Source organism: Pogoniulus pusillus, chromosome 30 (assembly GCF_015220805.1).
Source record: "Pogoniulus pusillus isolate bPogPus1 chromosome 30, bPogPus1.pri, whole genome shotgun sequence".
Lineage (NCBI taxonomy): Eukaryota > Metazoa > Chordata > Aves > Piciformes > Lybiidae > Pogoniulus > Pogoniulus pusillus.
In genome coordinates, this window is record NC_087293.1 from 13,398,660 (window position 1) to 13,412,925 (window position 14,266).

The window sequence follows — 14,266 nt, forward strand, 5'->3', positions numbered from 1 at the left end:
ATTGGACTGCTCTCCAGCAGCACTGGGAAGAATGAACCCTTCCTCACTTGTGCACCACATACTGGATTCTCTTTTTACAAAACCTGATTATCAGTCAGCAGACTAATGAAGCACACTGCTGTCCTCTGTGGCTGAGGACTTCCCCACACCAGCTGCCTCCTCCACCCATGGTAGCTTGATGCAGCTGAAATCATTAGCTTCCCAGGGAGAGCTCTTCCACTTTGTTGGAGACCAGATGACAGCCTGGTTCACATTCATTCCCTGGGTACCCATCATAGTAATGTCTGTCAGCCCTTCAGATAGCCCTGAAAGGTTGACACCAAAGCTCCAATGACTTCCACATCCTGAGCCTGAAGGGCTGCTCACAGCATCGAGCCCAATCCCCACACAAGGCAAGCCAGAACCACCTGCCAAAGCACCTGGACGGTTGGCTCAGCTCCCATGCTCCTTCTAGAGGCATAGTCTTGGTGCAAACCCATCAAGGACAAGCTACAGAGCTTCTTCAACTACATCCTCATGGCCAAAACTGGTTTTTTTTCTATTTGAAATGAAGCTTCCATCTGTGAGCCCTTGCTCTACCTTATCTCAGGAAAACACTGTCAGGGGGCATGTGACTTCACAACACAAACTCCTCAGCACCTGAATATACGGCAGGAGGTTGGTATCTGGAGCCTTTATTGTGCAGTCAGCAGTATCATGGTCCATCCTAGCCAACCCAGCTCATAGCCCTATGCCAAACCAACACAACCACACTAACCATCCTCCTCAGCACACACCAACCTCCCAGCCACAGCATGAGCAGTGTGTTCTTCATGGCATTCAGCACCAAAACAACCACCCAACTCAGTTAATTTACTTGTACCAACTATCAAAGAACCTGACAACTCCTTGAATCTCTGTAGGTCATTTGCCACACCTGTGGCTTTACCATCAGCCTCACTACCGGCTTCTTGTGCAGCTGAGTACAGCCAGATGCGGGCAGGGAATGTGCACACTGAGCACAGCAGAGCACAAGGTGAGAGCTTCAAAGGCTACCCCCTTGGGATGAAACAAAAGTCATAGAATCAACCAGGTTGGAAGAGACCTCCAAGCTCATCCACTCCAACCTAGCAACCAGCCCTGTCCAATCAACCACACCATGGCACTAAGTGCCTCAGCCAGGCTTGGCTTCAACACCTCCAGGGATGGCAACTCCACCACCTCCCTGGGCAGCCCATTCCAATGCCAATCACTCTCACTGACAACAACTTCCTCCTAACATCCAGCCTAGACCTCCCCTGGCACAACTTGCGGCTGTGTCCCCTTCTTCTGTCCCTGGGTGTCTGGGAGAAGAGCCCAACCCCACCTGGCTACAGCCTCCCTTCAGGTAGCTGTAGACAGCAATGAGCTCTGCCCTGAGCCTCCTCTTCTGCAGGCTGCACACCCCCAGCTCCCTCAGCCTCTCCTCACAGGGCTGTGCTCCAGGCCCCTCCCCAGCCTTGCTGCCCTTCTTTGGACATGTTCCAGTACCTCAAAATCTCTCCTGAATTGAGATTCCAGGAACAACTGTGACTTTGGGAAGCTTCATGCCTCTTTTACTGAATGCCTGTGTGAAATACTTGTTCCCTGCATTGCTTCAGTCATCAGAAGACAGATCTGCTCCTTCTGAACACTGCACACATCCACATGCAAAAGAAACCTCCAAACTTTGTGGGGGGACACAAGACTTCCTTAAAAAAAAAGGCTGTAGAAGACAGGTCACTGGAGCATCTCTGGCACTAAGTATCCCAGAGTGCCCATTTGCTATGTAACCAAGGCAGAAAGTGTGTCAGACTCCAGCAAAGCTGTCTTCAGCAGCTTATGGAACGTTTCTCTAAGCCATGATGCAATTAACTGCCAAGAAAGTGCTGAGGCAGGCAGAATTAGGAAGCTATAACAAATCAAGTATATAATCCTACAGCATTTACATTTAAAACAGCTGAATTGCTTATAACTCCAAGTGTTGTAGCATGTTTACAGTTTTATTTCATAAAATCTAGATGTCTCACCCCTCGAGCAGAACGGATGAAACAATACAGCTTCAAAGCCCAAATGGGAAAAGACTCAAAAAGAAGGCACAGCTCTCCAGAGATTCCTGACCCAGGTGGTTGTAGCTGCTGTCCTGAACACACAACACTCCCAAAAATCACTGTGAAAACTCAGAAGCACCAAAGAATCTCTTTTACCCCAGAAGTTCTTGACAAGCTTATAGGAGATCGGAGTCAATGTGGGAGATGGCTGGCTGCAGAAAATACTCTGCACAAAAACAAGGTGCAAGTTTCAGGAGTCTTGGTGCAATATCCAGCTGGCAGAGAAAGAAAAGCCACTCTGTTGTTGTTAAAACTGTTTAAAAAGGCTTGAAATCCAGTCTGCTTCCTCGGCACTGGAGCATACCAAACACTACACAACAACCCAAACAGCGACTGAGCCCAGAGTTCACTTACAGTGTAAAGAGCCCATCCCTGCTTGCCTGGCCCCTCTCAGCTGGAGCTGTCAGTGCTGCCCTCCCCAGCTGTGTGTCATCGTGTGACAGGACACCAGGTGAGCCCTTTGCAATCAGTGACCTGGACAAGTTTTTCACTCTCCTACAAGTCTCACAAGACAGCAGCTTTTTAAAGGGGGGGTGAGGACAGAGTGAGGGAAAAGGGACATTTGTGTAGGCTCTGAAAACGTCTGTAGGAATGCATTTAAACCCCCAAAACCCCAGACAAACACAAAATCCCCTGCTTCTTTCTTAAAAGACAGTTAATGCAGGGCATGACAAGGTCCTAAGCTTAAGGCAGAGTCAAAATAAAGAGCACATCTATCCAACACCAGTGCCAGTCCTGGCACAGAAGGGGCAGGGCAGACTCGGATCCAGCTGAAGATGGCAGAATTTCTCCTCGAAATCCAAAGTTTAGGATTGGACTGATGGGCTGAAATTGCTAATTGCTTCTAATTGCACAGAACAGAATGCTGCTTAGCAAGGAAAGCAACACACGGGCCCCCACGAAGTGCTTTTCATTTCTGCCAGCTACAGAAGGTGCAGGATAAAGGCTTAAGAGAAGCATCTGAAAGCGACACCGGTACTCAAAAGCTCTCATCACACAAGCAGCTGTGTTCACATGTGACACTGTGACCTAATGCCAACAGATTTTGCTAATTCCAACAGCTGGCCTTGCCAGCCTTCCCTGCAGCAGGGAAACACCGCATGAAGGTGTGCTGGCCTCTCCCCAGCCTGCAGAGCAGGCTACGCTGCTCGGAACAGCAGGACACCACAGATTTCACAGTTCCAGGTACTCACTCAGAGTGATCAGAGCTGAAGCCCAGCTGGGGCTTATGCCCATATGGCAAATTTCTCTCTTTAATCTAACTTTGATACCAAGATGTGCTAAATCTTTGATTTCATTTGCAGATGCTGACCGTATTTGCCTAACCTCTGAAGCCTGCTGATTGACAGTGTTAATGCACTTTTTTAATGGATGAAAAAGGAAATGACAGCTTTTGGCTCCCTTTCAAGAACATTTCTTCACTGCACAACACCCTATAGCTCAATCTGCTTTTCATACAACCTAAGAAATCTATTCTTTATTGTGTTGCTAATAACTGGCTGGATAGGAACACTTACTGAGGGTGCTACTTCACTTCCTGAAAGCAAGATGCTTTCCTCCTTTCTTTCATTTGAGCTGCACTCATCTGATCTCAGAAAATCCCAGATGTGAGTTAAACATTACTTAATAATTTCTCAGCTCTTTCTACATCAAACAGTTTACCCCCAGGCTTTTCAAGAGCAGCAGCTATGCTATCAAGAAGCTACTGGGTGTTCAAGTGTCAGAGGTAATTTGCATGCCCTTGGCACAAGCAGGAGCACCTTCCAGTAGATCAAGGGTGCTAAAAGCTCTCCTCAACCACACACCTCCCTCTGGAAATTTCCATGTTACCTTCTCCATCTCTGTGCCTTCCTATTTCATAAAACTGTAGAACATCTCAGGTTGGAAGAGACCTAACAAGGACATTAATTCACTTCCCCTTTGTCTGTCAGCCTCTACCTACTTCTTCCTTCATCCATGTGCTTTTCTAAGCACAGGGCTGATTTGGTTATGAGAGGTCTGGCTGGCTGTCCATGGGACTCAACCAAAGCTTACCAGCCTGGTTAAGTCTGTAATGCTGGAAGCTGCATTCCAAAGTCTGTTGGTTTTCAAAGTCCTGTAACTCTAATGTCTTTAACATTAGTGGGAACAGGAGTTGTAGGTATGAAGTCACCACTATGCCAAAACTCATGACTTTACAGTCCCTGGGTACTTCACAGGTGTAATTAGGAAACCAGAACTCCCACTGCCAGGAAGGCACCAAGGACACAGCGAAGCACTAGCAAGTCTGGGGACAGAAGCCCCTCTGGTATGCATTCCATAGTGTGGCAGACCAACAGTGGGGCTTCTCTGCCCACATGGACCAGGTAAGGGCCTGCATTTGAGCAAGAGCTAAAACTCAGAAATTCATGAAAGGGCTCTCCAACCATAACAGATTAATATTTCTATGGAAAATGGGATGGTGCCAAGTAGTAACAGTCTCTGTAAAGTCCTAATTAAGATGAATAACACAGCTGGATATTTTATGTATCAGCCTCCTAAGTCCCTCCTTCCTGCCACTTAAGCGTAAAAGAAGTAAAATGCTTTATAGAGGTTAATTCATGGCTGCTGAGGTGTGATTCCTCTTTAAAAGAAGGCACAGTTGCTAGCCCTTTGCATCTGGGTAGTTTCTCTTAGTGGTGTTTGCTGAAGGAAGTCACAAAGCAGCAGGTTTGTCAGGGAAACCTGGATCCTTGTCAGAGTATCAATGAAAACTCCCTCTCTTTCCACTCCAGACTCGGGTTTGAAGGTAGATGAGCTGCTATCATCACCTGGCAGACTACAAGAGAATCGTGACAGAAAGGAATAATCATCATGACAAGGTAAAAAGAGAAGCACAAAACATCCTGAAGAAAAACCAGGACAGTTTACCAAGAGATCAGAGGGTTGTTTTATCACTCTGAAGGCAGTTTAGCTCAGAACATATTTTGGCATGCTTCTTTACAAACACACAGCATCTGAATTCAGTTGAGGAGGCAGCAGCTCCCGGAACCACACCACCTTCTTTGGCCCTGTCCATGAGAAGCACCTCATCCCCACCCAGCACAGGTAACCCCCATGGCTGCTCAGCCACTCCTGCCCTGCAGAGCCCAGCTTCCTCCAAGCAAGCAAGACACACGTCAAGGGCTGCAGCAACGCGGCCCCGAGGCAGGCTGGCATTTGGCCATGCTGAGCGTGCACAGCCAAGCTGCCCTCAGCAGTGCATAAAAGGCCTGTCCCCAGCCTGTGGGCAGCAGCCTGGCCGTGCTGGGCAGTGCCAAACACAGCCCTGCTAGGCTCTGGGCTCTGCCTTCACACCTTCGGTGCAGGGGGGCAATGCAAACATCCCACTCGGGCACCACACTGCAGCCCTGGGCACCACACTGCAGCCCTGGGCACCCAGCCTCCTCAGAGCACAGGGGCAGCTGCCCACCCAGCCCAGCTCACCAGAACAACACCCAACTGCTCTGTGCTGTCACTGGCAGCCCAGACAACAGCACTTCCAGGAAAGATCCAACCCACTGTACACTAGTTGCAAGAGGTGCTTTCAGAAAACATTCTACATTAAAAAGACAGTCACTGTTTGTCACTAAAGCCACACTTCTTAATTCTGACTCCAGAGTTTCAGCCTAGGCTATCCCATAAACATTCCCGACTCAGCTGTACAATTTTATTCCAACGTCCTGTGCATCAGGCAAGAAACTAAACAAGCCTAGAGCTAAGAGCTAGGTTATTAAACTGGCTGAAGTCACTGGGTTGTTCATTCTCCTGGACAGGCACATGAATGCACTGCACAGCAAGATGTCACACTTGGGTTCATCTCACAACCCCCCTTTACTCCATTAAATGTAGCAAGCTAGTAAATCATTAAAAAAAAAGAATAAAAGAAGCAATGAGCAACTCTGACAGGAAGATTTCTATTTCTATATAATGGGAAAGGGAAAAAAATTAAACATGACTTACTACTTATTGTCAAAAGAGGTACAGATCACAACAGCAGCACCAGACACCTTCAGCAGGCTGGGTCAGGCAGCACAACTCTGCTTGCCCTAGAGCAGTAAGCTGAGAGGGAGCTGAGCCCCCAAGCCCAATCCTGCTTGCCCCACAGCAGTAAGCTGAGAGGGAGCTGAGCCCCCAAGCCCAATCCTGATTGCCCCACAGCAGTAAGCTGAGAGGGAGCTGAGCCCCCAAACCCAATCCTGATTGCCCCACAGCAGTAAGCTGAGAGGGAGCTGAGCCCCCAAACCCAATCCTGATTGCCCCACAGCAGTAAGCTGAGAGGGAGCTGAGCCCCCAAGCCCAATCCTGATTGCCCCACAGCAGTAAGCTGAGAGGCAGCTGAGCCCCCAAACCCAATCCTGGTTGCCCCACAGCAGTAAGCTGAGAGGCAGCTGAGCCCCCAAACCCAACCTACTCCCCTGCACAGGGCAGCTCCCAGCTTGATGCACAGAGTAAAGGACCACGCAGCGTTCATCGGGATCAGCTGCAGCCCCACAGCCTGGCCTCTGGAGGCTGAAGCTGAGCTGCACAGCAGCACAGCCCATAACAGCTTTAATAAATACCCCAGGAGGAAAGCTGCTGCCATCTCTAACTGCGGCGAACCAAAGAGTAATGGGCTCAGGGATGATTCCAATTAAACTGATGACACAGTCAGGTATTTCATTATTTATCAAGTGCTGGTTTTCTCAGCACAGGAGAAAGCAATCAGAGAACATTTCCCTACTCATCACTCCTAACCTCTTTCAGCCAGCATCCCAGAAAAAAAATCCCTGCCATCCTAGGCTTCAGGGGTTATCCCAGAGCAGGCACTTCTCTGGCCTAAAACACCTGACCACTTGCTTTGACCTGGCACCCATGGTGACCAGAACAGACAGGTATGGTGTGCCTCACTCACACCTTTGCTGTAAGGAAGTTCTTACCTTTGCTGGTTATCACATTCTCTTCATAGAATCAACCAGGTTGGAAGAGACCTCCAAGCTCATCCACTCCAACCTAGCACCCAGCCCTGGCCAATCAACAAGACCATGGCACTAAGTGCCCCAGACAGGCTTGGCTTCAACACCTCCAGGGATGGCAATTCCACCACCTCCCTGGGCAGCCCATTCCAATGCCAATCACTCTCTCTGACAACAACTTCCTCCTAACATCCAGCCTAGATCTTCCCTGGCACAACTTGAGGCTGTGTCCCCTTGTTCTGTTGCTGCTTGCCTGGCAGAAGAGACCAACCCCACCTGGCTACAGCCTCCCTTCAGGTAGTTGTAGGCAGCAATGAGCTCTGCCCTGAGCCTCCTCTTCTGCAGGCTGCACCCCCCCAGCTCCCTCAGCCTCTCCTCACAGGGCTGTGCTCCAGGCCCCTCACCAGCCTTGCTTCCCTTCCCTGGGCACATTCCAGTACCTCAACATCTCTCTTGAACTGAGGAGCCCAGAATTGGACACAGTACTCATAGTGTGGCCTGACCAGTGCTGAGTATAGGGGAAGAATAATCTCCCTTGTCCTACTGGCCACACTCTTCCTTATACAGGCCATGATGCCATTGGCTCTCCTGCCCACCTGGGCACACTGCTGGCTCATGTTCTTCTTTCACCTTCACCCACATCTAACCTCTTTGTGCTTCTGTATGCTCATTTTTAATCTCCTTTGTCAGCTCTCAAAATAACAAGACCCATTTTAAGAGAAGCTTTGTGCATGCTATTGATTTTTCTTCCAAACCAAACTAAGTTTTAGTAGAAATTCCAATGTATGGGCAGCATCAAAGTGGTGACTTTAGACACACCAGAAGGTTGCAAAGCCCATCTACAGTAATGAAGGAAGACTGCATTAATCTCCTGAAAAGATTCAAATGCTGAAATGAGAGCGACTCCATTTCTTAACAGGAACAAATTAAGACAATTTCCCTTGCAGAAATTTCCATAATTACAAGTAATTATCTTTTACACTGAAACTCTCCAATTCAGCACTTTAACTAGAGTACTCCTATCAAATGCTCTGTTTAGGAAATACAGGAGGAATTGTCTCCTGGTGAATTGTGAGTTACCACTACACTGATTAGCCCACGGTTCTGCTCTGCCAGAATATGCATCTCTCTTTGATAACAGCAACGAGGATCATCATTCCCTTTCTGCTGACCCTATCATTAGGTTATTATGAAGGCCTAAAAGATAGAGGATTTTAGAAGTGTGTGCAGAGAAGAGGAGGAATAAACCACATCCATAGAGGAAGCGAAAGGAAGCCCATTTATAACACTGCCCTGGACAAAGCAGGTTTTTAATGCTGCATAAATCAAAGGCTTGAGGAGAGCACTTCCATGCATTCTGTTTGGGCAGCAAGGACTAATATGGTAACAGCTGCTGCAGTATTTGTGCAACTGTATGAACTCCCAACAGAACAGCAGCAGTGACAAGAAACAAAGCTTTGCTTTTGTTCTTCTTGTGCATAAGGAAAGTGTATGGGATGAAACTGTACCCCAGCTATCCACTGGTTTCATGGCTGTACCCCCAGCTATTCACTGCTTTCATGAGCCAACACTGTACAGTCCCACACATCTGTCCCTAACCCTGTGAGTGGTCTGCTGGGCTGCTGCCTGTGCACATCTCTGCTGCCACAGAACATTCCTGCACTGGGGCTCCAGCAGGGCAGCACAACGGAACCCACAACGAGAGGCAGCACAGTGGTCAGTGAAATTCTGTAGCATCTGAACAATATGTGATGGACAGAGCTTGCTCATAGCAGAGCATCTTTGAAGCAGTTCTGAGCAGCAGTTTTCCAATAAAGCTTATTGCAGCTCACACTCTACACAAAAGTTGAAGAGTATTACCAAAGAGACAGGATTTGCTATGTTGAAAGACTCAAGACAAGTGGAAGTCAGTAATCCATACAACAGAAGTAGAAGAGATGACAGAAGGCAACAGTAATCTGACAGCACAGTAACCTTTTTTCTCACTACAAGCTACAAACAAAAAACCCACCACAAGGCCACAACCTTCAGAAATCTGTAGCAAGTAGTCTTCTGCACTCCAAGCCCACAAAGGTTTAGAGATAAGTTTTTTACCCTGAGAAGGCTAAAGAGCAAAGCCCTGCAATTGGCAGCAGGTCCAGGGCAGCACCTGCACCTCCTTAGACCTGACAGCCATGAAAGAAGCTTCTTCAATCCCAGTTGCTTTTAGAGCGAAGCAGGACGGAGCTCTGGATTACCAACTCAGATTGCTACAAATTTAGGTGCAACATCTTTCACAAGCCCAGTACTGGATGGCCTTAAATGGAAAAGAGCTCCAATATTGAACAGGTCAGGAATACTATCCAGGTTTTGTTTAGTTAAGCATATAAGAAGGTAGGTTTAGGTTTTAAAAGCCTCTTAAGAAGTATGAGATAGGAAAGCTTACTGTGAAAGCTTTTAAGTGCTTGCTGGTAACTGCCAGTTATAGAGCTATGGGGAAGAAGGAGGTGTGGGCAGGAGGAATAGAAAAAAAAAAAGATAATAAAAAACTAATAAAAAATCCATTTGCTTATTCTCACCTAATATGAGCAGAATTCTGAAGAACAAGTTTGATTTTCCAGCTTAGAAAATTCCGAGCACATACCAGACTGGTAAAGCCTGATGCCACTGCTATCACTATGGCCTGTAACACTGACCTGCAGAGAAAGGAACCTGAGGGTCAATCAAGTTTATGCTGCTCTGCAGAGATTATCACTGCCTGGCAAGTGTTTCTCAGTCCACTGAGAAGGAACTGAGAAATAAGAAGTCACTGGGAGGAAAAGGTTCCTCTCCATCCATGCAGAAGCGGACATGCACACACAGACTAAGCAGCAGCATGGATACAGCCATGAACTGTGGTGAACAGCTACAGGCTAAAAGGAAATAATCTACAGAAATCCTCACGTCTGAGCTTTTGGATTCTGCTGTTCCATTTCTGAAAAATCCCAATGCCCAAGACAAAATGGAGGTACACAGTGAAAATCCTAACAGAGGACTTTAACAGAGCACAGAACTACAGACCCAGAAGTCAAAACCCAAGACAGATCTCAAAGAAAATAAGTTAAGGTAGAAATATAATGAGATTTGCATGAATTCCTTCTGTACTGCAGGAAAACTGAACATGCTATTTGTTTCTAGAGGAGTCAGTGAATGTGAATGAATCCTCTCACTGAAAGGCTCCTGGTAAATACACACAACTTTTGCATGTTGGTCGCAAAGGGATAGTACAGGTTCATCACTGTGTTACTAATGGCTTATGGAATCCTTCATGAAATCTGCACCTGACACAGTCAGTGATTTCAGGTTTTGTCAAGCATTTAGTCATCACAACTGAGGAGCAGATGATTCCTATTTGCAGTTTGTTGTTAGCATCTGAATAGTTTCTGTTATCAGGCTTCTCAAGCATGCAAAATTCCCCACGCTGCTGCTGCATGGCAAACAAGATGCACTCAATAAACACCACTCTTTTTATTTTACCTTGCTGGCTTTGACAGTTTAGAAAAGAGTGTTCTCTCACCTGAACTCCAGTATGCCATTATGTGACCACAAGTGTAACAGCTTTATTAGTGCTATAATTACTATTCACAGATAAAAGAATCAGCAATAGGAAACAACAGCACACCACTATCCAAGCCATTTTCCTCTTCCCTCAGCTGAGAGGCTGCAGCAAACCCTAGTCAGCAAGGCATGAGGCATCCTGAGATGAGTTCAGAGTGATGAGGTCCAGCCAAAGCCCCACAGCAGAGAGCATCTCCCTCACCAGAAAGCCAAGCATCCCAAGCACAGCCACACTCATCCTGCCAGCAAAACGTGCCCTGAAGCTGAAGGATGCTTCAAGAAAAGCTTGTGACACGGGGCAGACTGGAAAGGAAGCTGCAATTCCTGCAGCCTGAGCCTTGACACAGCAACACAGCTGGTTTTATGCTTCTCAAAGAATAGTCAGTGTAACACATCAGCCACATCTGCATCCAGATCATGTATAATTTAATTACTGGCCTCCTGACAGCCTGTTGGTGCAGTTGTGTTCACCCTGATGCACTGCATACACTATACCCGAATTTTAGCCTGGCTTCCTCAGGAAACAGAGTTATGGAGCACACTGGCAGCCTCCATCCCTACTAGCTTTGATGGCTTTCAGGTCCACTGACCATTTGCTAGACAGCAATATTTCAGTGGCAGCTGCTGCCCAGGTCACCAATATGGACCTTGCTCTCAACCAGCCACCTGCTACATGGAGATGTGGGAGAAAACCCAGGGAGAAAAGGAGTCAGAGGCAAGTCATGGAAGTCCACAGGAAAAGTCTTTATTAGTTCTGGTACTTGCAGACGTATTTAGTACACAACAGTAAATTTCCATCATTAGAAAAATATATGGGGTTTACAGCAGAGAAACAATGCTTCAGAGACATGGAAACCCTCATTTTTATTAGCTGAAGGCAAGATAATGCCTCATACACCACGGGTGATAGGTGTACCTTAGCATCACCAAACAAAGGGATTTACTCTAGGTTTACACACAGGGCTAATAAACTGCATGCAATCCTAAGATGCACACTTCAACAGGTGTAAGAGCAAGCATCCATCAATGAATATAACAGCTTAAACACTTGATATTAAAAATAAACACATGGGCAAGGCAAGAGAAGCTGAGTGCAAATACAACAAACCCAAGAGGGCTCCCAATTCAGTACAGCAGCAAATGTGTTCACTCCGTGCTGCCAGCTCTTACATTAAGTCGTTTCAAGAGGGAAGAGGCAGAACAATCACTTATCAGAAGTCCTTTCAGAAACAACCAACAGCTAAGAACGACCAAGGGCTACAGACTCTTGTTCCTCTGCTCCCTTTCCCACTCCGAGCCCCGTTAGGAAGCAGAGCAGCAGCGCTGGAGGGGCCTGCATGAGTCATTTGCCTGGGCGCCCTGGGAAGCGCATGACTGAAGGCTACAAAGGCGCTCGGGCCAGGCCAGCAGCAATCCTGGCTGGGCTCACGTGAGAGTGCTGGCAACACCACAGAATAACCTCTGCTGAGACTTTACTGGTGCTACAGTAGAAAACAGACCCTCTTCCAACATGAACATACTTTCCATCACATCATAGCAGGAGTAGGAGTTATTCTGTGCTTGGACTAGTAAGATGCTTGACAGTTCAGATGAGTTCAGCTACCCTCTCTAGCCCCTTCACAATCAAACTTGGCCGCCCAAAGGCAGCTCGATACGGACACAAGACGACAATGCAGAGAAAAACAGTAATGACCTGACACGGTGATTTAAGCACAACCGGGTGAGCCAATACTGCAGAGTGAATCCTGACACTCGAAACGGAATCTTCCAGAGCCGAGGAGTCCAGCCAGCAGCCAAGAATAATATTTCAGTGGTTCAGTCAATACTGCTGTAACCATGGCCTGGAGGGGTTTCCATAGCCATAACCACAGGAGTGACTGCACATTTAGTTCAAAATAGTAAAAACAGACATTTAAAAATCTATAGCTTCTAGACATCCTAAAACCAGGTTGAAAGGAGGCACAGAGGGACTTCCAAAATGCATAGACATCACCATGGAGCTTGCCCATCATCTGCTCATCTTGATGCAGGCACAATGACTTGAGGAACTCCTCTCACAAGAAGCAACTGCCTGCGTGAAAAAACTACAGGAACAGCTTCAGAAGAGCTTAAGAGAACCGAGGTGTCAGCGACACAAAGCCTGACAGATCACCCAGAGATGCAGTAGCAACACAGGCTCCAGTCAAGCCCCTTCCGAAGCACCATTTACTTCACTCTGGAGCACTCAAAGCCAGAGATGCCCTCATGCATTTCACATATGATTTCTATTTCTTCCCTGATGTAAAACACAGTATCGCACATCACGCTACAAAGAAAGAAGGAGCCCTGCTGGTTCAAGCAGGTTTTTACAAACGAAAACCAAGGGGGGAAAAAGAAGAAAATGAAAAAAAAAAAAAAAAAAGAAGCAAATAAGAAGAGTTAAGAGCCCGCAGCTGCCAACAGCTCGGATTCGGTTCTGCGGAGGGGACACTGCACACGCACTTCGCCAGACTTCCCCGGGCAAGGACGGCAATAGACGGCGATGCCAAGCGCGCCGGCACCGAACGTCCTGCCCGGGCATCGAACCGGAGCCACCGCGCCCGGCCCGGCAGGTCTCCAGCCGAGGATGCCGCCACGGACAACCGAGGCAGCTGCCGGCACTGAGCTGCTGTCCCGGGCACGCCGTTACTGTCGGCCCCACCGCTGACCGAGCCCACGACTGCTCCTCCAGCCAAGCAGCCATATTAGGAAACGGCCCGACCGCCAGTCGGACCGCCCGGGACGGGCGGAGAGGACGGCGGACGCGCAGCCCAGCCCGGGCCCCTCGGCGGAGCCGGCCCCTTCCCCTCGGCGTCGCGGCCGGAGCGGGGCGCGACAACCGCCGGGGGAGAAAGAAAAGTTCGTGATGCCTCCCGCGACGGCCCGAGGGGTGACGCGGAACGGGACCGGGACAGGAGCCTGGCCCCACCGCTTCGCCCGCAGTTGCCGGGGCAGCCCACCCCAGGGGTGCCGTCCGCGGCTCAGCCCCTCCTCGTCACCCACCTTCTTCCGGGGCTGCCATTTCATCATATTTGTAGAGCGGGAACGCGGAGCATCAAGGTCGCGCTTGGGTGCTGGCGGCGAGCGCAGCGGGGTGGCAGCTGGCGGTCATGCTGCCCAGCCCCGCTGCCAGGCCCGCGCCGCGCCCCGCCGCGCCCGCGGGAGAGGAGCCGGCCCCACCGAGCGGGCCATAGGAGCGGGGCTGTCCCCAGCCGGCGGCAGCCAGCCCCGCCGCTGCGCTCCGCCGCGCCCCGCCAGCACCGCCTCACGCCCGCGGCCCGCAGGGAGCTGCAGCTCCCGGGCACATCGTGCACGGCCGCCCTGCGCCGAGTGTGCACCCAGCCCTGGCCCCGCCGTGCACGGAGGCAGAGACGGGCGCGGGCGCCGGCAGAGCCCCGCCGCGGCCCCCCCGCCAGCGCCGGCCGGGAGCCCCCGCGCCCCGCCCATGGACTCCGCCCCCGCGCCGTGCCCCGCCCATAACATGGCTCCGCCCACAACCGCGCCCCGCCCGCCCCCGGGCGCGAGGCCGCCGCACGCCGCTGAGCGGGGCAGAGCGGAGCGGCCCCGCGCAGGTAACAAAGCAGTGCATCGCTTGTGGCCGGGACTGCGGAC

General features: G+C 49.6%; 1 protein-coding gene across 2 annotated transcripts in view; it reads right to left on the reverse strand.

The window, feature by feature from the left end:
* Window positions 1–14,004, reverse strand: part of TTC28 (tetratricopeptide repeat domain 28) — a 104,954-nt gene extending 90,950 nt beyond the window's left edge. For both annotated transcript variants that reach the window (XR_010307767.1, XM_064168159.1), the window contains exon 1: window positions 13,658–14,004. Coding sequence is in view for 1 of the 2 variants with exons in the window: in XM_064168159.1 (XP_064024229.1) it covers window positions 13,658–13,684 (27 nt within the window). In the remaining variant the exon portion in view is untranslated. The remainder of the gene's footprint in view (window positions 1–13,657) is intronic.
* Window positions 14,005–14,266: the final 262 nt, after the last annotated feature.